Below are 21700 nucleotides of genomic sequence, written 5' to 3'. Positions count from 1 at the left end.
TTATTTTATGACCTTCAAATGCATTCACAAAAAGGAAAGCTCTTTGGTGTGGATTGACAGATAGTACTAATCAAACTTCACTTTGTACAAATACTTGAAAGATTAAATGTGCTATGCAGAGGAAATGTACTGTTCCCCACAAGTTTCTGGCATGCTTTTTAGGGTTTGAGAATCTGCCTCAGTAAAAAAGATTTTCCAGGCACTGTAAAAAGCTCTATATTTGCCAGTAGGGATGCATAGGTGAATATCCCATGTATATTTTTTATTCCTAAGAGAAATGCATTTAAGTCTAAGGAGGCCAACAGAGGCTGCTCCTTATTGACACATGCTATCAGTGCTTTTCTAATGTATGCTACCAGGGTCCTCATCTAAATACTAATTTGATCCCCTTAAATTTTGCCAAGAAAAACACCTTGCCCCTCCCTAAAAAACATTTCAAGGTTGTTTAACCCCAACAGATATTTTTCCCTATTACTTGCGCAAAGATTGAAGGAAATTGGTCTAAACATTTCACAATTGAAGCAATTGATACGTATTAGATTATTCAATGTGTTTAAGTCATTTTCTGGATGAAAATCTCATATTCAAGTCTCTTTGGGTATGTGTACACTGCCACCCTAGTTTGAACTAGGGTGGCTAATGTAGGCATTCGAACTTGCAAATGAAGCCCAGGATTTAAATATTTTTAAATGCCCGTAATTCGAACTACCTGCCCGCAGCTACTTGCGGCACGGACGAGCTCCTAATTTGAACTACCATTAAACCTCCTTGCAGGAATGGGTGGGTGGGGGGGGGGGGGGTAGACAAAAAAGCCTTGTAACTAAGGGTATGTCTACACTGCCACCCTAGTTCGAACTAGGGTGGCTAATGTAAGCATTCGAACTTGCAAATGAAGCCCAGGACAACTCGCATTTATTCAAAATGAGGGAATTTACATTGTGTTGATGGTCCAGATGTGTTAATATCTTCCTATTATCTTTGAATGCCTCCCCAAACCCCAGTTTTATCCATTTATTGTACAACCTAGGGAACTTGAAGTCAGATTTGTGTAAACAAATGGTTTGGGAGTTAGCCCTTCTCTAGTATCACCTCACAACAGGATTGCAGAGATATAAAAGCTGACCAACAGTTCTAAGTGTGTGTGTGTGTGTGTGTGTGTGTGAGATATATACACACATTCTTTACCATAATCTGTATACATCTAGGACTAGTCTATAGCACAATGATGTTGTATGCAATAAGTAGATTTAGAGGTTTATTTTTAATGTTTAAACCTTCTGTTCTAATCTTGGGGTTTGTCTGGACCTTGATTGTTACGCCCAGCAAGCTGAGTTTGCAGGAACTCTTATTTCCAGTGTGAGCTACCATTGCTATCCAATATGGCAATATGTAAAAATAAAGAAATGTAAAGTGATACAGGCTGAAGAGAGAAAGGAAACAGAATACCTTTGTCATCATAAATACAGTGAAATCTATCTCTCAATTCCAATAATTTCTTAACATACCGGAAGTCTAAATAATTCCATCTGTGAGGCCACTTATTGTACAGAATAGAAAAAAATTAAATACACTGAAATATAACTCCATCAGAGGATTATTGTTTCATTCTTTAAAAAAAAATTACTCTTGACTTTGCCTTGGCATTTGTATTCCACAAGTTCCTCAGTTTTGACTCTGCCTGTATGTAGCAATAGGAACCATTATTTTGTGGCAATGTTCAATTCTGTTAATATAATTTTATAGTCAATGATTTTTAATTACACTTATACTGATGTTTTATTCATTGTGATCCAATGTAAGAGTCTGGTTTCTTCAGCGAATGGCTTCCTAATGCTTAAAAACTAAAAATATATAAGCATTCTTCTGGGAACTGTGCTAAACTTTCCCCTTGGTTTGCAAATGAATGAATAGCTTACCTCTTAAGCTCCAACATAATAACTGTATTACATCTTCTAGAAAAAAATGTGTAGAAACCAAAGGGTTTCTTAGAATTGAAGGTTTGCTCTTTAAATGGAAAACATGAAAGATGGCAGGAAGAAGCATTAGCCAACTGTAATCTGTACCAAGGAAATGGAAAGGGAAAAAGACATTAAGCGAAGTTTACCTCATTCACTGCCACACGGTACTGCTGCTGCTGAAAACGAGGGGAGTTATCATTCCTATCCCTCACCACAATCCGTACTTCATGATAGATAACAGTGCCAACTTTTTTGTTAATGCACTGGACTTGAACCACAATGGATTGAATTGACATTGGTGGCTGTAAATGAGAAAACACATTTTTATAATACACAGAAAGGTGAAATATATTTTTAAAAGATTCAATTTTTTCACTGAAGTCAATGTTACATATGTTTACTATGGACAACTATGTTTTGTATCATATTTACTGTTTTACATTTCTGAATTAAAAAGTTTATCAGGGACAAAACAACCTAGACCTGTCTTTGCAACATTTGTTCTAAAGTAAGGCAGAACCAACACATGCCTCTCATACAGTTTTCCTTGAAGCTTGTCCTGTCTAATAGCATGTTGCTTAATATATCAAATATAGTATTTTTTCAAAATTTATTATCCATTGACACACTGAGAGGACAATAAAGTGACATCTTTGTACGAATATTTAAAATATTGCAAAAGAGATTTATACAATATATGCCATTACATTACAATTTCTAACCTGATTTTGAGTAACAGTGTTTGAATTGAAAGGTCACACTGTTTTTTGGGAACAGCATCAAGTGCATGAAGCCACCACTTACAGTTGCCAACTATTCATAATTTAAAAACTACCAGGTCACCTGTTAGGGTAGGCACTTCAGTGTCCACTTTCTTTTACAGCTGTAAGTAGCATTGATTGAATTTAGCCAGCAATATATTGTAGAAATAATGGATCACTACTCTAGACAACAATTCCCCATGGTTAATATAACACACCTTGTAATGTTACATTCAAATAGATTACCTTCTGCTATATAGGAAGGTCATAAATATGTTAGCAGCAAGCATGCTTGATAGATTAGTGAGCGTTTAGGGACTAGAAATGCTTATAAATATGTTTGAAAAAATCAAGGATTGTCAGAACTAAATCTTTAAATCAGTCAATCTAATTTATTTTTCTTTTGTTTTCTTAAATAGATTAATTCAAGTAAGTACTACAATGATCTATTTTACCAAATGCTCCAATAGTTACCAAAACTAACATCTGCAAATATTAGTTTTTCTTCTATACTAAATACACAAAATATAACAACAATATATGGGCATACTGCAGCTATTCAGCAGCATAACTAGTTGTTTACGTTATATTTTTACATGATTCAGAGCTCAAGGTACAGCTGTTTCTTATAGAGCAAGTTTATAGGAATGGTGTTTAAGAAAGGCATAATTTACTTGGTAAAATTAAACAGTTACTAAAGCTATATTATAATGTTACATTTATTCACATATTTGAAAAACCAAGAAAACTAATTCCACAAAAATTATTTGTGAAACTATGACATGAAAAATAATGAAAACATGGGCCTTAAGTATACAAGGGAAGATGTCTTTCTGCTGAATCTCATCTTTGGATTCCTACCAATCCCATGGGGCTAGCTCTCAGGTTATTCAGAGACAGCTCTATTTCCTGTGATTGCAGTTGTGCTCTGGTGAAGCACTGTACCTAACAGTTTTTAGATAAAGTAAAACAGAGTTATAAACTGACTGGTCATTCATACACCTCAAATGGAACTGTAAGAACACAGTCGGGCAGTAGCACAAATGAACAAAAAATAGAACACCATACATAGTACAGCACTGTATTTAAAAAGGAAAAAAAACTACTAAAAAGAGAGGTTTTTAAAATAAATTTGACAAGGTAAAGAAACTGTTGTTGTGCTGGTTTCATTTAAATAAAGATGGTTAAAACAGCATTTTTATTCTGCATGTTACTGCCAAAGCTATTTTAAATAAATATGCAGCTGTAAACTTCTGAAAGAATAGCCATAAAGTTTCATTCTGAGTTACAAATACTTCGAAACTATAAACAACCTCCATTTTTAAGGTGTTCATAATGCTGAAGTTCTACCATATAAGCAGAGCATGGGAGGATAAAATACAGCCCAGGAGTTCACCCAACATTGCTATCCTGCCAGCCCAGCTGATTAGCAGAACAGGCATACTTAGGACAGGACAATGCAGCACTTTAAATAATAACAAGATGGTTTATTAGGTGATGAGCTTTCATTAGTCAGTCTTTAAAGTTATGTATAGTCCTGTCTTTTGTTTCAGCAAGTTCAGACTAACATGGCTACATCTCTATTACTATGCATACTTAGAGCTGTCAGCTGTCCCTCCCCTCACATTGCTCTGTCCTGCAGCTGAGCTACTCCCAGAACTCTCCTGCTAGCTTTGTTCAAAGCAGGGTAGGCAGGAGGGGAGTGCTGAAGTTAGGGTACCCCTTTGTCCCTGTGCCCCATCTCTGCAGAGCAGGGATTAGGGAGAGGGACACACAGAGCAGAGCTCCTCTTGTCTGAAGTATGGATGGTGAGTGACTGAGATAAGTTCTTGTGTTACGAGCAGCCATCTCTCTATCTCTTTCATTTTCCCCCACATATACCCCATGACTGAAGAGCAGGAGGGGGGCAGACAAAGGGGCAGGACAGCTTTCTATGTCTTAAAGAGATAGCACCTGCTGTCTCTCTGAAACGTGCCTAGCAGCAGCGAGCTCACACATCTAAATCTCTGTTTCTCACACACAGAGTCACTGTCGCACACTCAGTCTCTGGGCTACACACAAACACAATCTGTGTCACAAAGTGTCTCTCTCTATCCTCCAATCCCCACCCTTTCAGCGACCCAGAGCTGGCCTGTGATGATTTACCAAAATTTGTGGAGTGCTCCCCCACCCCATGAAAATTATTGCCCACCCCTGAGCTGGGCACTATTCATTCTCACAAATTCCATCCTGTGAACAAAGATCAGCTTCTCCCCTTCAAAATAATAAAACTTAGAAACAAGCTAAATCCAAACTTTGTAAGCTAGGGTATGTCTACACTACCCCGCTAGTTCGAACTAGCGGGGTAATGTAGGCATACTGCACTTGCAAATGAAGCCCGGGATTTGAATTTCCCGGGCTTCATTTGCATAAGCGGGGAGCCGCCGTTTTTAAATCCCCGCTGGTTCGAACCCCGTGCAGCGCAGCTACATATTTTCAACACAAACTAGGGCTCCATCAGATCAGAGGTCACCCAAAACTGACTTTGTGACTGAGAGCTCCTGATATTTAAAGAGAGTTTAAGATATTGGAGTGTTTAGAAAGGTATAGCACAGTTTCTGTGTGCTTGAGGGAAGAATTTATTTTGGCTCACTTTGTAGATGTATGGTCTGTGAACCAGAAACTGATATCTGAACTGTAGTAATAAGCATAACATTTGATCTCAGAATAAGTTTCAATGGACAATCATTTGTGTATTAGTCAGACACAGGTAAAACAAAAGAGAGAAAAAGAGAACAGCTGTCTCCAGGTTCATGACGTGAAAATGTAGAAAAATCTGGATAAAAAAGTAGTAAATTGAGGTGAAATGGATAGATAGGGGATGGAAAAATGGAAAGGATATCAGTAGGATTTTATTAATTTACTGCAAGAATAAAGTTGCACTTTTAAAGAACAGTGGAACTTCAAATTCTGCTGGATTCTCAAGACTCCTATACTCATCTGAGTTTCAAGTTCAAATAAACTCCCAAAATTCAAAGTTGAACTCCATTGAAAATAACAAGTTTCATACAGTTTTAAATTGGAATATCATTAAAGGTCTATAAAAGCGACGAGAAGTCCTGTGGCACCTTATAGACTAACAGAATTATAGTAGCATAAGATTTCTTGGGCAAAGACCCACTTCATCAGATGCATGTTAAAGGTCTAATATTTTTCTAGATTTTGTATGGTTTCAGGCTTTAAAATGAAGGATTTGCATGACTCCAGTTTTGAATATTTAATAAAACTGAATGAGCTTATTCAATAAAAACTTTTACATTAAATAAATAGAGGAGAGTTTCTTCAAAATTCCATGGATTCTACAGGTATATGTGTTTCTCAAGAGTAGTAGTTTGGTGAGACTTTTGATGTATGCAAGACCAAAGTTTTTCCCTTGGGATTTTTACATTTCCTTTAGATTTGAATTACATGAACTCTCAAACTGAGGACACATGTATTCTCAAAATAGTTCTATTCCCACTCAAAAGATATTTGTGAGGCAAGCATGAGGAATTTTATGCCACACTCACACTTTTGGATTTGTCCGCTACTAATATAATTAACTGTAAACAAGTAACGGCACATAAATCATAAACATAGAATGTTCTGGAAATATAAAAAATACATAATGTATAAAAGCCTAAAGTAAATGCATATTCACTTCCCATGTAGTGACCTGTATGTTTTTCTTTCTTAAGAAAGTTGCCATGGTAGAGCATTAATGAATAATTAGCACTATAAGCCGCTTCCACTTGCAATCAAGACACCGTTAAAGAATACAGAACAGCAATCAGGTCAGAAACTAGACATCCTACACTTTAAATTAATATTTGTGTGCTGTTCTTAGTGTCCAAATTCACCCTTTCCAAATTCACCCAATTTCCAGAGTAGGTAATTTTGGGTCATTTAAACAGGAACAAAAAGTAAGTTAGGTATGCTCCTGTGTCTTCCTTCTTCCTATGGTTTATCCCTGGCCCTAGTTAGAGTTAACAGAACTCACTTAGGGTGCATCTAGACTACAGGATTTTTTCAGAAAAAAGGCTGCTTTTCTGAAAAAAACTTCACTTATGTCCGCACTGCTATTGCGTTCTTCTGAAAGAAAAATCAAAAGAACGCAGGGGTTTTTCCGACATTGGTAAACCTTATTCTACAAGGAAGAACACCTTTTCCAAAAGAGCTCTTTTGGGAAAAGGCATGTGTGGATGAGGAAGAGAGAGCTTTTTCGAAAAAAGAGGCCTCCAGGAAAAAGCACAGATGCCCTGGTGGCCATTCTGTCCATAGTAGTCACAGCTTAAATGTGAGAGAGCATCCATTCAGTGTTGATGCTATCTTTCAAAAAAAGCAGATCACTTTTTGATGTGCTTTTGCTGTGTGGAAGTTCTCTTCACAGAAAAAGCTTTTCCAAAAGAAGCTTGCAGTCTAGCCTTCACCTTATTGTGGTGAGTCAGGAGGAAGAGTTCTGCACATCTATGCTGGGATCTAGAATGTCAGGTACTATTACAATCCCTCATTTTACTGTCCAAAAACTGAGTACAGATGAAGCACAGTGGATGCTGCAAGGCCTGTTTAACATACTTCTGGGTATGTCTACACTACAGCGCTAATTCGAACTAACTTAGTTCGAATTAGTTAATTCGAACTAACCTAATTCGAACTAACGCGTCTAGAACTAAAAACTAGTTCGAATTAGTGTTTTGCTAATTCGAACTAGCAAGTCCACATTGAGTGGACCCTGAACAGGGCTTAAGGATGGCCGGAAGCAGTGCCGGCAGGGCATCAGAGGAGGACTTAGAGCGTGGAGATGCTGTCTCAGGCTAGCCGAGGGCTGCGCTTAAAGGGTCCCAACTCCCACCCCGGACAGACAGTTCTCAGGGGTGCCCCGCTTGAAAACCAGTCCTGGCTTGGATTGTCCAGAGTGCCCACACTGGGCACATCACAGCACTCGGCCATCAGCCCGGCTGCACTTGCCGCAGGCTGCCATCTGGGGAGAGGGGGCAATCGGGGGGCTGCAGGAGAGCTTCCACCCCCAGAAGCCCGCAGAGCCAGCCCAGTCCTCCCCATCGGGGGCTCGTACCCCATTCCTCCCTCACCTCCTTCCACTTACCCTTCCCTAGCCCCCCTTCTTATTGATGTACAAAATAAAGATAACGTTTCTTCCAACATTGACTCTGTCTTTATTGAACAAAACTGGGGGAGACTGGGAAAAGGAGGTGGGAGAGGGGAAGAGAAAGGCTGGGAGAGGGGAGGGCAACTAACATGATCAGGGGTTGGGAACAGGTCCCAGATGAAGAGAGGCTACAGAGACTGGGACTGTTCAGCTTAGAAAAGAGGAGATGGAGCGGGGACAGGATAGAGGTCTCTAAAAGCAGGGGTTGGGTGGAGAGGGTGCATTCATAAAAGTTCTTCCTGGGTTCCCATAAAGAAGGACTAGAGGACACCAAAGGAAAGGAATGGGTAGCAGGCTTGAAACTAGTAAGAGAAAGTTGTTGTTCTTCAGAAAGCAAATAGTTAACCTGTGGAACTCCTTGCTGCAGGAGGCTGTGAAGGCTACAACTAGAACAGAGTTTAAAGGGAAGTGAGATCAAGTCATGGAGGTTGGGTCCATGGAGTAGTCTTAGCCAGGGGGTAGGAGTGGTGTCCCTGCCCAAAGTTTGTGGAAGGCTGGAGAGGGATGGCACGAGACAAATGGCTTGGTCACTGTCTTCGGTCCATCCCCTCCAGGGTCCCTAGGGTTGGCCGCTGTCGGCAGACAGGCTACTGGGCTAGATGGACCTTTGGTCTGACCCAGGACGGCCATTGTAAGCTCAGGGCTCAGGGTCGGGGGTCTCAGTGGACCCCCTTGATTTTCATGCACACCTGCTCCTGGGTGGCCAGGCTGGCAGCTCTCCTGCCCTAGACGGCCACTTTCCTGTGCCTAGTGCGGAGATCGTGGACAAGGTCCACGATGTCCGCATTAGCCCAGGCGGGTGCCTGCCTCTTGCGGTCCAGGGCAAGCTCCCGGGAGCCGCCAGCCTGGTCCCGGGAAGAGGGGGTGGGCTGGGGGACATCGGGTGGGTGGCTCTGTGCCGTGCCAGGTGCAGGGTCTGCTGGCTGGGTGCTGGCAGGCTTGCACCTGGCACGGGCACCATAGCCAGCCCGTGCCCCTTTAAGGGGTCCGGGGCCGGGAGTGGGGCATAGAGTTTCCCTGGTGTTGGCCAGAGTGGCCACCAGGGAAACCTGGGGAGGGCTAGCCTCCCACTAGTTTGAATTAAGGGGCTACACACCCCTTAATTCGAACTAGTAAGTTCGAACTAGGCTTAATCCTCGTAAAATGAGGTTTTCCTAGTTCGAACTAAGCGCTCCGCTTGTTCGATTCAAATTCGAACTAGTGGAGCGCTAGTGTAGCGGCTATGAATGTTAGTTCGAACTAACGTCCGTTAGTTCGAACTAACATTGTAGTGTAGACATACCCTCTTTGTGCAATGAGATTATTTAAGAGGGGCTTAAGTTTCTCTGTTTGGAAGTTCACTGTACCCTTTCTGCTGTGCTTTTCTTTGTGACTTTGCTATTTATGTACAGATACTTTGACAACATGGTGGGTACATTTTTCAAATAAAAAATTACAAAATAATGAAATTGAATTCAATTAGACAAATTTATTTATGTGAATTAAAACAGGAATAATTTAAATAAAACTAATAGCATTTCTCTATTACAATACTCCACTTACTTAATGCATTTATTTCACTATATACAATTAAAATAAGCTAGTCACTTGGGTCTTAATCCATAGCCCAATGCAATCAACAGAAAGATTCATGTTGACTTTAACAAGAATCAGGCTGTTTCACTTTTGTCTATAGTAAGTTTTGAGTTAAGTTTTGTTTACTTCATGTCCCTTCTATTAATGAGGGTGACCATCCATCCCATTTTTAAAGGGACAGTCCCATATTTAAACCCTCTTGAAGCTGTCCTGACTTTAAAAAAAATAAAAAAGGGGGGTATGAATTGTCTCATATTTTCAGCTCCGGCACTCTCCGTTAGTCTGATGTGGTCAGTGCAGCTGCAGCAGCCTCTTGTCTGAGGCTGGTAGATGAATGCAGCAGGCGGAGGCCAGCAGGTGGCACTCTCGGGCAGGGTTCAGAGGCAGAAAGACAGGCAGCCAGTAGGAGGAGAGGCAGCCTTTTTGTAACAGTTGAGCAAGAGTTTGGGGATGAGTGAGGGGTGTGTCACCCCTTCCCATGTACACCCTAAAGCAGGATTTCCCAAGTGTGAGGGGTCTGCCTGCCTTTTTAGACCGTGGAAGAGAAGCCACGATCCCCAGCACCGGTTGCAGAGCTGAAATCTTGATCCCTGGTGGCTCTTCCCACACAGAATTCCCAGCACAATCAGAGTGAAACCCTAATCACTGTTGCACTCCTGAATTTCCAGCGCCACACAGGCTAAAGCCCTGATCCTCAGCATGTCCCTCCATCCCAGCTCATGTCCCAGTTCCCTCCTCCCCTCCGCTAAGGGCTGAAGTCACAAGCCCTGGAAAGCCTTGCAGGAACTGAAGGGCTGAAGTCTCCAACCCCTGCCCCAAAACTGAAGCTAGGAGTGTCAGGGCTGAATCCTGAATCCCTGGTGCTCCCTGAAAAGCAGAAGCCCCAAGACATGGACAGAACTGGGGGACACTGGGGATGTTGCTCCCCAATCTTCAGTGGAAGTGCAGGGCACAGTTTGGAGGAAGGAAACCAAGCCAGGCAGGGCAGGGCTGCTGCTCCACTGGCTGGTGCCATGGCACAGGCATTGGTGTTGTTCCCTCCTCTCCTGCCATGGCTCCTGTGCAGGGGTTCGAAGCTGCCCTTCTGCTGCCAGTCCCTTTCTTTATACAGCCAGTAAGAGCTGCAGGGGCAAAAGACCAGAATCCACAGCTGGCAGAGCCTTAAGGGAACAGGGGAACCACAAATCCCTCCTGGCACACAGACACTAGATGCTCTCTCTCTGAATCCTGAAGTATCCTCCTATTTGCACACAGCCTCTAATTCCCCCTGGCCACACACAGCCCTAGTAACCTCCTCCCTGCCCCCTGAGCTACCCCTTGGCTGCACACAATCCACAGCTGCTCCCTCTGATGGGGTAAACACAAACACTGAATTTTCTTCTCTACCCGGTGAAATTTCTGATACACATTGCAGCTTACTATACCAATTGATTGAAAAGCTTCTGTTAGTGAAAAGCTTGTTGGGCTGTGTACAGACAGTGCCAATAGAAATCGTGGTGGTGCTAATGGTGCTGGGAAAAACAATGTGGTGAAAACTCCACGTCAAACCTGGGAAAGAGATCTTTGGATTTGGTTGTAGTGCTCACATTGTCCATAACTGCTGCAAAAAGCAGCTCACCATCTTCCAATTGTTTTGGAGTCTTTTGCCTTGAAAGTTAGTAAATACTTTCATAGTTACACTTTATTGAAGAATTGAAAGACTTCTGCCAATTTGTCGATGTTGAGTATTTTAAATTGCTAGAGCAAGGCAGCACACAATTTCTTTCTCTTTGCCAAGTGCTAGAGAGAATGTTGTTGATTTTTATGTGCATAAGACATATTTGTCTCTCAAAACACATGCCCAACATGTGTCCAAGAAAATCTTCAGTCACCCTAGCACAAAACTGTGGTTTGCTTTGGCTAGTAAGCTAACAAACAGCCTCCAAAACAGGTAGAGGCAATTGAGAAAAATGACTCATTGGTGATAAAAGTTGCACCACATAGTTCTACCCTTCAAAATAATTTAGCATGAAGCTCAGAAAAAATATTCACCACACCAGATGCAAAGACCCTGCTGTAGTCTTTGATTGAGGGTGGGGAAATTAAGTTACAGGAATTTTACAAGGTAGTCACGATTTTTATTCAACATCTCTGAGGTACTATGAACACTGGAAACCTGCCTTTGAGTGCCCAGACAACTTGAGTGGTTCTCGTTGAGAAGCATGCTGATGTAGGAAAATGTACAAAGCAGTCTTGCTGTTGCCTCACAAGAATTCCCATCTGAGATGAGAAGAGATGAGACCTGCTTTTCTGACAAATGGACAAATGCAAAGCAAATAATATCCTGTCACATATCTGACTGGAACACTCAGCAAACTCCCATTTCTGAAAGAGGATGGAACTTTTTTCAAGAGATGGACAATAAGGCACACAGGTCTGGCAAAGACAGCTGAGTTCATTTTGTGTTTGCCAGGCACTACTGTCCATTTTAGTAATGAATGCAGTTTGATTACCTGAAAATATCACATCTCAGTGTTTCTACCATGAAAGATATTTTGTTTGTGTGAATTAATTTTGCCCTAGATTGTCACTGCACTGTGTTTTATGACAATTTGCTAAAAACCAAGTGGATCCTTCAAAAAATTGATTTACATGACAAATATAGTCTGCACGAAGCGTTACGTTTTGGAGGACAGCAAGAGAAGGACAAGGCAAACACTTCTAAGCAGCAGCAACCATTTAATTGTACAGACATATATTTTCAATTTTTTGCTTATTATTAGTTAAGAGAGGAATTACCCAGTGTTTCCCAGGTCCTTGTGGAGATCAGAGTAAGAGGTGGGGGATGTGACAGTTAGGGCAGGGGGCTAGGAGGTGTGAGGGAGATTCAGGGCAGGAGTTGGGGGTGAAGCACAGGGCTCTCAGGGCAGGAAGTTGAAGTGTGGTGGGGACTGAGGACCAAGGATGGGGGTGCAGGAGTCAAGGAAGGAGGTGGGTGGGGGCTCTGGGTGTGGGGTAGGAGACTCAGGGATGGGGTATGCAGGAATCAGGGCAGAGACTCAGGGTAGAGGGCTCAGGGCAGAGGAATGGGAGGTAAATGGTTACCATGGTCTCCGGTTTGCTCAGGGTGGTGCTGCTGCAGCTCTGGCTCCTCCATGAATGCAGTGTGTGTGTGTGTATGTGTCTGTGTGTCTGGGAGGGCAGTGGCTCATCCCAGGGGTTTGGTCCTGCACTTCCCAGCCCCCCATACTTAGCAGTTGTTGGAGGGGAGATGTCTATTTCCTCTGGCCAGCCAGCCCCACCCTCACTGGTTGCTGCTGGAACGGGGGCTGCTATCTGGCTACCCAAATGGCCAGTATGCCTTCTCCCCGGCAACTCCTTGTGGAGCATAGTCCCCATCCTTGGCCTCTACTATACTTGGGAGATGGAGCTGCGCTGTCTAGCCCCGGGGTGGTCTCAAGGGGGCCACAATTCCAGGACTGATGGCTGGCAGGGCGGTGACTGTTACCATTTAGGACAAGGGTGGGCAAATACCAGCCCACAGGCCAGATCCAGTCTGCCAGGATTAGCCCCTGGCATGCCCCCACACCACTGCATTTACCTGTGTCCCCTCAAGTACAGGAGATCACAGATCCCATTGGCCACAGACCACTGTTCCTGGCTAAAGGGAGCTGGGATCGCCTGTGGAGGTGCACTTAGAACAGCAGGAGTTCACAGGGCTAACCCTGGTGAATGACCACAATTTTATCACCCACACCTACTTTAGGAGGCATTGGTAAACAAATGGACTCACAATCAGATGGACAGACAGGTGAACATTTCTACGATATAGAGATAGATTTGTCTTTTAATGGGGGCTCAGTGAATTAATGCTATTTTGAACGTTTGTGTGATAGCTCTGATTGATTGATGCTGAACTCACTGAAATTAGAGCAGTTTTACCAGGTGTCCCATATTTGACATAATTAACACACTACTACAATGACTGGTGAGCAAACACAAAGGGAGAACTGATTTGTTTTTAGAAGTTTTGCAAGTTTGTTTTTACACAACAAATTTGGCATGATAATTCTCCTTTAAGAAGTGTAAGAACTAAACTCAGGGAAGCAACACAAGGTATAAACTGGTGTTCTGAGTAAGCAGAACACAACATATTATATATTTGGATGCTTATCCAAATCTTCTGAGTTCCGCTTAGGTCTAAATAATTGGGCTCAAAGTCTCACAAGTCTAAATTCTCACAATATTTTTGTTACTTCTTGCTTCTGGCAGGACCAGAAGTGCTCCAAGGGAGGACTCTCATGAGAGAGATATTTCAGCACTTCTGCTTCTATCCAGAATAAGAAAACAAAAATATTTTAAAAACAAAAATAAAGATGCGTGGCAGAGGAAAAAAATCTACCTTGATTTTTTTTGAAAGTTGCATTTAGGACATTCATTACTTTATTTTCACTGTCTCATACCTCTCTTCATAACTATAATCTCAACCTATTTGTTACAAAAACTTTTAGGAATGTATCTTGATAGACATCTGTTACAGATAACAAATTAACATCAGTAACCATGCTAACTTGTCCAAGTACCCTTTCCATATCTTCTAAAAAGAAAACTATTTGCATTTTTCATTTCCTTGCAATTATTGTGTCTATGATAAATCTTGAACATTAAAAAAAAAGTAAGGGAGTATGCAACAATATATGGCACTGAAATACATTACTGAATGTATTTTACTGTGTAGATACAGCATGTAAATGTGAACTTCCATGCTGTTGAATGTATCAATAACATCATGAAATACCATTAATGTAAAATAGATGCAGAGATGTCTTCTGTCTCACAACATAAAGGATAATCTCAGTTGTGTCTATAAAACAGCTAATCAGAATGCTTCTATCTCCTAGATCCTCTTACTACTTTACTTTTTTTTTTCTAGTTACCACTAGCAAACTTTCCATTTCTAACTATCAACTGCTTCCTTCCCTGGTCAAGAGTGAATTTAGATTTAGGAAAAAAAAAGTCTGGGAAATAAACTAACATCTCTGTCCAGAAGTCGTCCGGTACTGTTTAGGTACAATCTCTGGCTGATGGGATCCAGGATCACCCAGTAATCAATGTTGTCCTTCAATGATAGCTCAATAGTGGGATCAGTCCCTCCTGCTGTCCCTTTTATCAGCATACTGTCCACAAGGATAGTGCCTGCAAGAAAAAAACACAAATAAAAGAAAATATGTTCATAGAGGTATACTACAGAGAAAAGTATAATTAACTTTTATTTTAAAAATATTTTGGATTTTATTGATTTAAAAAAAAAAAAAAAAAGACATTCTACTTCCAATGGCCTATTTTGTCTAATTAAAGTTTAAATTATTCCTGAGGTTTCTGGAAGAGACTTTTTATAAACAACACTGTCAGTTTTATGTTGGTGATTAGACCCACTATCTAGATCGGGTGGGCAATAATTTTTGATGGGGAAGACACTCCAGGATTTTAGTAAGTGGTCAAGGGCCACACTTTTCTACAAAGTGGGTGCAGGGTCTGGGAGGGAGGCTGGGTGCAAAAGAGAGCTCAGGGTATGGGATTAGAGTGCAGGTGAGGGTGTAGTGTCTGAGAGGCAGTTTGGGTGAAGTAGGGTGTAGGGTTTTGAAGGTGGTATGGATGCAGAAGAGCATTTTGGGGGCGGGATATATGAGGAATTGCAGGGTCCAAGAGGGAGTTATGACATGGAGTGGGGAAGAGGATGGTATAGATTTGGGTGGTGACCTGGGGCAAGAAGTTGGGGTGTGGGAAGGGGTGATGTGCCAGAGGCAGGCTTTTGTGGAGAGGTGTTTATCTAGGTGGCTCTCACCCAGAAGCCCAATGGGACCCTCAGACAGGCTCCCTGTCTGCCATCAGCCATGAGTTAGTAGACTTTGGGTTTGCTAATTTAGAGCTCAAGTATCTACATTCTTTTGTAAACACAGGCTAGGATGGATGAACCCTGGACTCCCAAGATGAGACTTCATCATCTAAACTTTATTAAGAGGTCTGAGTCTAAACACCCATATCCCAGACTTCCTAGTGCCCTTCCAAAATGCCACCACTCTAACCTTTGGTTCATGGAATAATGTGGGAAAACTATCCATCAACTTGACTGATTCAAAGATAATACAAATTGGCCTATGCGACTGGGCAATACTTTTGGCAATCTCCCTGGGGACAAGTCCAGTGGGGCTGCATCCAAGTGGCAAAAGAAAAGTGTTTGAACCCTGGGTGTCAGTTTGACTTAAGCTTTGGCCCTCCATTTCTATAGGGTATGGGGACTCAAGGTCTGAGCCCTGGGTTAGGCTTGACTGTAAATTCCAATCCTGGATTTACAGTGTTGTGCAGACATATATACAATATCCATGGGCAGATTTCATTTTTGAATAGAACCATGAAAGAAAAACAAATTGTAGCATAAATAAATAAAAACTAGATCTTAAAAAATAAAAGGACTGCAATATGCCCCTCTATTATGCATTATTTCTGAGGCATTCAATTAGCATCACGCTTTAATCTAATACAGATTATTATTCCCCCTCTCCTTTTGTCTGTTTGCTAAATTATTGCCTAATAGTTCTATCTATAGTAAAACTCCAATAGTCCGTCATCCAATAGTCCGGCACTCCTGATAGTCCGGCATCAAAATGGCAAGAGCCTAGTTGAGTGAGCTTCGGCAAAAAAATGAGTCACAAGGTAACAGCGGCAGCAGCTGAACTGAGCAAAAAGGGTAAAAAAGGCTTTAAAAAACTAAAACATTACAGTATACTGTATACAGTATGTACAATAAAAAGGGTTAAGAACACTTTATATACAGTATATAATGTATACAGTATATACATAACCAGTTTATAGTACCTCCTGATAGTCCAGCATATCTGATAATCCGGTACCACCTAGGTCCCATAGGTTCTGGATTATCGGAAGTCTACTGTAGTTAGCATTTAACATGCATTACTTAATTAAAAGACTCCAGGTGATGGAGAATTTACTCCACTTGATTAAAAGTTAAACAGATTATCCACACTCACTTCTGAAAATTTTACACTTGAGGGGGATGGCAGTCCAAAAATTTAACTAAGCCAAGAACCCTAAAGAAATCAGTCCTACCAACCTTGGTCTTCCACAAAGCAGGTTATGATGATGGATGACCATAGTTAAATATTTGCCTCTCACTTCCAGTTTGAAGCTACTTAATGTTGTTATATATTCATCTGCTACATAAAAAAAGTCTCTTACACCCAGATAATTTGATTTTAGATTTTTAAGGCATTGCCCACTATTCGTGCTGTTTGGTCTTTGGCTTGTTCTAGTATAGTAATTCCTATATTCTTGAAAGGAACTTTCATTTTGCTTTTTATATCAATCCATTGTGAAGGAATTTGAGATTTTTTGCTACATTACGAACATTTGAAAATAAGTCCTTTAATATCTATCATTAAATATATTATTTGTATTAAAAATCGAACATTCAATTTCTGTTCTTTAAAATATTTGATCATTTTAAGTGCACACAGCCTACATTTTTTCTGAGCAAAAATGCCAGGTTTCTAACATACTGACAATACATCTAAAGATACAGACAAATTTTGATTCAACCTGAAATGACAGTTTCTATGCTTCTATGAAATACGTGAAAGTAAAGAGGCAGAAATATTTCCAAATACCCAGAATGTACTGGTTTTCAAGTACCTTACATGATTAGTTTAAGGGGTTTTTTTTAATCAACATCAAAAGAACACAACTGGAAAACACATTACAATGCTCAAACTTAAAACCAGTTTAGTATTTCCATAAATCCAAATAGTCCACTGATTTCTATGGAACTTATTCATTCTGTCTTGTGGATGATATGTAGAAATGGAAATATTAGAATTTTAAATTTAAAAATATAGAACTAGAAGTTTATTAGATTTGTGTGAGAGATTTTAGTGCCTTAGCACATGCACTGAAAGTGGCAATAGGAAAGTAGGAAGGTGGCAAATGTTGTGCAGTTTATAACAGTTACTGCTCTGTAACCCAAATGTGTCTTAGGTATGGGATTTCTGATGTGGAAGGTCAGAAAATCAGGGGGGATGGACAACTGCAGCACACTTTCCTACAATCACAAGATGTGAGATTATAGGTGACTAGAAGATTCACCTACTGCTGCTCGGGTCAGTAATGTCCCTGTACACTGAAAATGTGCATGGGGATGAGGGGTTCAGTATGCAGACTGCCCTAAGGGGATAGGACAACCCCAGCAACCCCCCCCTTGCAGCAGTTTGCAGCCAGGTAAGAAGGTCTGCCCATGACTGCTGCAACTGCAGTAGGCACAGCTGGGGTTCAGGGCCATGTCACCTGGCTGGGGAACAGACAAAAACTCTCTCAAATGTATATAGACTAGAAGATGTAGACGGTGTTGCTTGGGTCCTTAACTGTAGGAATGGTTGTGTGTGTGTAGGCAGGGGAGAGGTTAATTAAAAGGAACTCGTACGTGCTTTATTTTAATGATGGGGCTCAGGGCAGAGAGTGTGGTTGTAGGAGACAGGACAAGAGAGTGGGTGAGTGGGGCACTCAAGACAGGGGGATTATAGGTCAAGAAGGAGGATTACTGGGATCACCTGCTCCAATGGGGGCTCCTCCCCAGGGGGCCAGCAGCCAAGGATGTGCTGCCTGGAATGGTAGTGGCAATTCTGGGTAGTAGGGCTCCCCATTCCATCCGTGCAGAGTCTGTGGGCCAGGAAAGATGGGTTTGGCTGGAGGCTTTCTGGTATGGGGATCACTTACTTGGGCTGGTGGTAGCAATCACGTACATAGCAGTTTTTTATAAGTTGTTTTTTCATGCATGCACAAAGTTATGGCAGGGAGGGGCAATACAGCACTCTCATTTCTTTTATTGGGCTCTGCATGTTATTGAAACTAATGAACTACTTCTAGCTTACAATGAAGTATACATCTAATGGCATTTAAAGAACAGCTGTGTCATTTATTCTTATCAAATGAAATATTTAAAAAAAATCGGTTGAAGTAGACATTGCTATATGTGAATTCTGACAGATCGGGAAGTAATTGAGTGGCATATGACTGAATGAATTTACATACATTTCACAGCAAATGAGTGCTTTATAAAGTGTCAAAATATGCAAAAGTCTTTGGACAACTGGGCTGCAAATAACACCATGTAGTTCATTTTGTGTAAAAAGTTAACCAGCATAAATATAATAAGCAACTTGAACTCCAGACCCATATTATTGGTTTCTATATAAACTAGCTGGAATACTAATCAAACCTTCACTTGACATGACAATGATAACCCCAAAATCTGTCAGTCCTTATTCTTGGTTATTATGTCATATAATCTTTGTGGTGATAGTACCTGCTATACAACATTTGCCTGCAAAAGTAAATTGGGCACCCAAGGTATGATTACAGTTATTTGTATAGCAAACAAAGACATTAAAAATGTAGCATGCATAAAGAAGTCTGGATACATGTAACTGGTTAGAGCACAATATAAACTTCAGTTGGATTCCTAAGATTTTGGAGATGAAAATTCAACATTCTTTATTATTATAAAGAGTATATATAATACAACTGAATTACTGTCATTGCCATAGCCAAAGGTTATTGCATTTAAGCAAATTTTAAGCATTCCATTTGCAAAACCTATTTAATTTAGTTTAGATCAGGCTATCATATGAATTCTGTGGTGGATTAGGAGTGTACAGTTACAAGTTGAAGTAAAGGATACAAGGCTGGACTGAATTTACGTAATAAATATGGATAAAAAAAAACATTTACCAGCCAACAACAAGAGGTGGAACTGGAATGAGTAGTTGTGGTTCTATTCTGAGCATTTCTAAGCACTCATCATTGTAGAAGCTGCTACATGATTAAGAATCAAACTGAATTTAGCTATACCAATGGAGCCAAACAGATACGATTTAATTACATAGAAGAGATTAATGACATTAAGTCATATGGCATCTCTTTTCTTTGGATTTTGAGAAATTCCAGGGGAATCTAAACCAACGTTTCAACCTAACCTAAATAGACCAAAGAACCTAACAATTTTAAGAAAGAGCCAAAGCTCTAGCTTGATGCTAAACATTCTCAGACCTACGATTAGATGACTCAAGGAGCACTAGTAAAGTTGCTCTCTCTCTTCTCCAGGATTCCCTTAACATGTGATTTTTAGAGCAGGAACCTGATTTGACAAGGTAAGTATGTCTTTTATTGAACCTACTTCTCTTAAAGAAAGAGAGACACTTTTGAGCTTAAACAGAGATGTGAGAAAGAGCACAAGCTTGGAAACTTGTCTCTCATCAACTGAAGTTGGTCCAATGAAAAAAATTACCTCAGCCATATTGAAAAACCAACAACTTTGGATGTAATCTGAGACCATTTTGTAGGATTAACACATTTTTATTCCCATTTTTAAGAAGGCGGCTAAGAAAGAAAATATTATTTTATAGCTTGCAAAGTTAATACTATAGAATACTGAGTAATGAAGCTCTGCCACTGATGCCATGCAGTTTGACACTAGAATGCCCAAGCCAGAGAAGGAGTGACTATTACTGAGAAAGAGAGTGTAGGACGATTTCAGGCAGATGCTATAGATCAGTGATTCCCAACCTGTGGTCCGTGGATCCTTGGGGGTTTGTGACCCTCTGTAGAGGGTCCACGGAAAGTTTAGGAAAGGAAAGGAAAAGTAAGGATAGGGCCCACCGCAGGACTGGGATTTTCCACCAGGCAATTTTCACCCAAGCTTGCTGTTTGTGGATGCACACATGCTGCCTTCTGCCCTCGGGATGGGATATTGATTCCTCAGGAGGCACCATCCATCCTCCTGCTGCCATGCTGTTTATGCTCCAGACCTCTCCCCCCATCCCAGTCCCACAGTGGGCCCAAGCCTTCCTTTTCTTTTCTTTTCTTTTTCTTTCTCAGGGCTCTGTGCCCAGCCAAGGGTGGAGTGCCAGAGCAGGAGCTGCCTTTGTCCACGAGAACCTTCTCACAGTATGCTCCATGTGAGGGGACGGAGGGTTGGGAGCTAAGAAAGCAGTGCAGGCCACGGGATGTGCTGGCCACCGCTCCCTTGGGATCTGTAAAATTTTAACAAATTGAAAAGGGGTCTGTATGGTTAAAAAGGTTGGGAACCACTGCTATAGATTAGTTCTTACAGTCAGCCTGTTTCAGTGAATCTACCATAAACACAGAAGAAAACTTCATATTGACCTTAGGCTGTTAATTCATATGAGATTTATATAGGAAAAAAATAGACATTTTGCATGCACATTTATTATGAAGTTCTTGATGGTTAATTTTCATGTAACTTAAAGATAATGCCTCGACTCATCTTTTATATATTAGCGACCACAAGACCATTTATCATTAAAATGAAGAAGATGCTCCAGGGGTTAATGATGAATATTCTAAAAGTCAATCAGGTAGATCCTTAACTGGTGTGGATGAACTGACGTGAATGGAGCTATGACATATTATACTTGTGGAGGATCTGCCCCTCTTTAAGATGACTGGTGAACTTCATGGCTCTTGATAATTACACTTGATAAAAATATGCTAATACAGGCAGTCCCCAGGTTACGTACAAGATAGGGACTGTAGGTTTGTTCTTAAGTTGAATTTGTATGCAAGTCGGAACTGGCATCCAGATTCAGCCGCTGTTGAAACTGACCAGCGGCTGACTACAGGAAGCCCGAGGCAGAGCTGCTCTGCCCCGGGCTTCCTGAAATCAGCCACTGATCAGTTTCAACAGTGGCTGAATCTGGACGCCTGGGACAGAGCAGCTGGGGCGCTGCCGGATAGGTCCCCGCAGTGCTGCACCTCGGCGCTACTGGACCAACCCGGCAGCACCCCAGCTGCTCTGCCCCAGGCGTCCCCAAGTCAGCCACTGCTGAAACTGACCAGCGGCTGACTACAGGAAGCTTCCTATAGTCAGCCGCTGGTCAGTTTCAGCAGCGGCTGACTTGGGGGCGCCTGGGGCAGAGCAGCTGGGGTGCTGCCGGGTTGGTCCAGTAGCGCCGAGGAGCGGCGCTGTGGGACCAACCCGGCAGCGCCCCAGCTGCTCTACCCCAGGCATCAGCGAGAAAAGCCTGGTCTGCTGGGGGGGGGGGTGCACTAGCTGCGCCCCCTCCCAGCAGACCAGGGAGACCCAGGCGGCAGGACCGCTGAGACATGCCACGGTCCCGGCGCCCGCGTCCTCCGCAGCGAGAAAACCCCTG

The 21700-nt window shown here is 41.7% G+C and overlaps 1 protein-coding gene across 18 annotated transcripts in view; it reads right to left on the bottom strand.

The window, feature by feature from the left end:
* The window catches only part of PCDH15 (protocadherin related 15), a 1467631-nt gene that overhangs the window by 531011 nt on the left and 914920 nt on the right, over nt 1–21700 (bottom strand). For all 18 annotated transcript variants that reach the window (XM_075935032.1, XM_075935037.1, XM_075935036.1 and 15 more), the window contains 2 exons: nt 14494–14654; nt 2105–2260 (listed from right to left, as the gene is read on the bottom strand). In XM_075935032.1, the coding sequence (XP_075791147.1) occupies nt 2105–2260; nt 14494–14654 (317 nt within the window). The remainder of the gene's footprint in view (nt 1–2104; nt 2261–14493; nt 14655–21700) is intronic.

This window comes from Pelodiscus sinensis, chromosome 8, assembly GCF_049634645.1.
Source record: "Pelodiscus sinensis isolate JC-2024 chromosome 8, ASM4963464v1, whole genome shotgun sequence".
NCBI classification, from domain to species: domain Eukaryota; kingdom Metazoa; phylum Chordata; order Testudines; family Trionychidae; genus Pelodiscus; species Pelodiscus sinensis.
The sequence above is the reverse complement of the archived record's forward strand: the minus strand, read 5'-3'. Positions and strand labels throughout refer to the sequence as shown.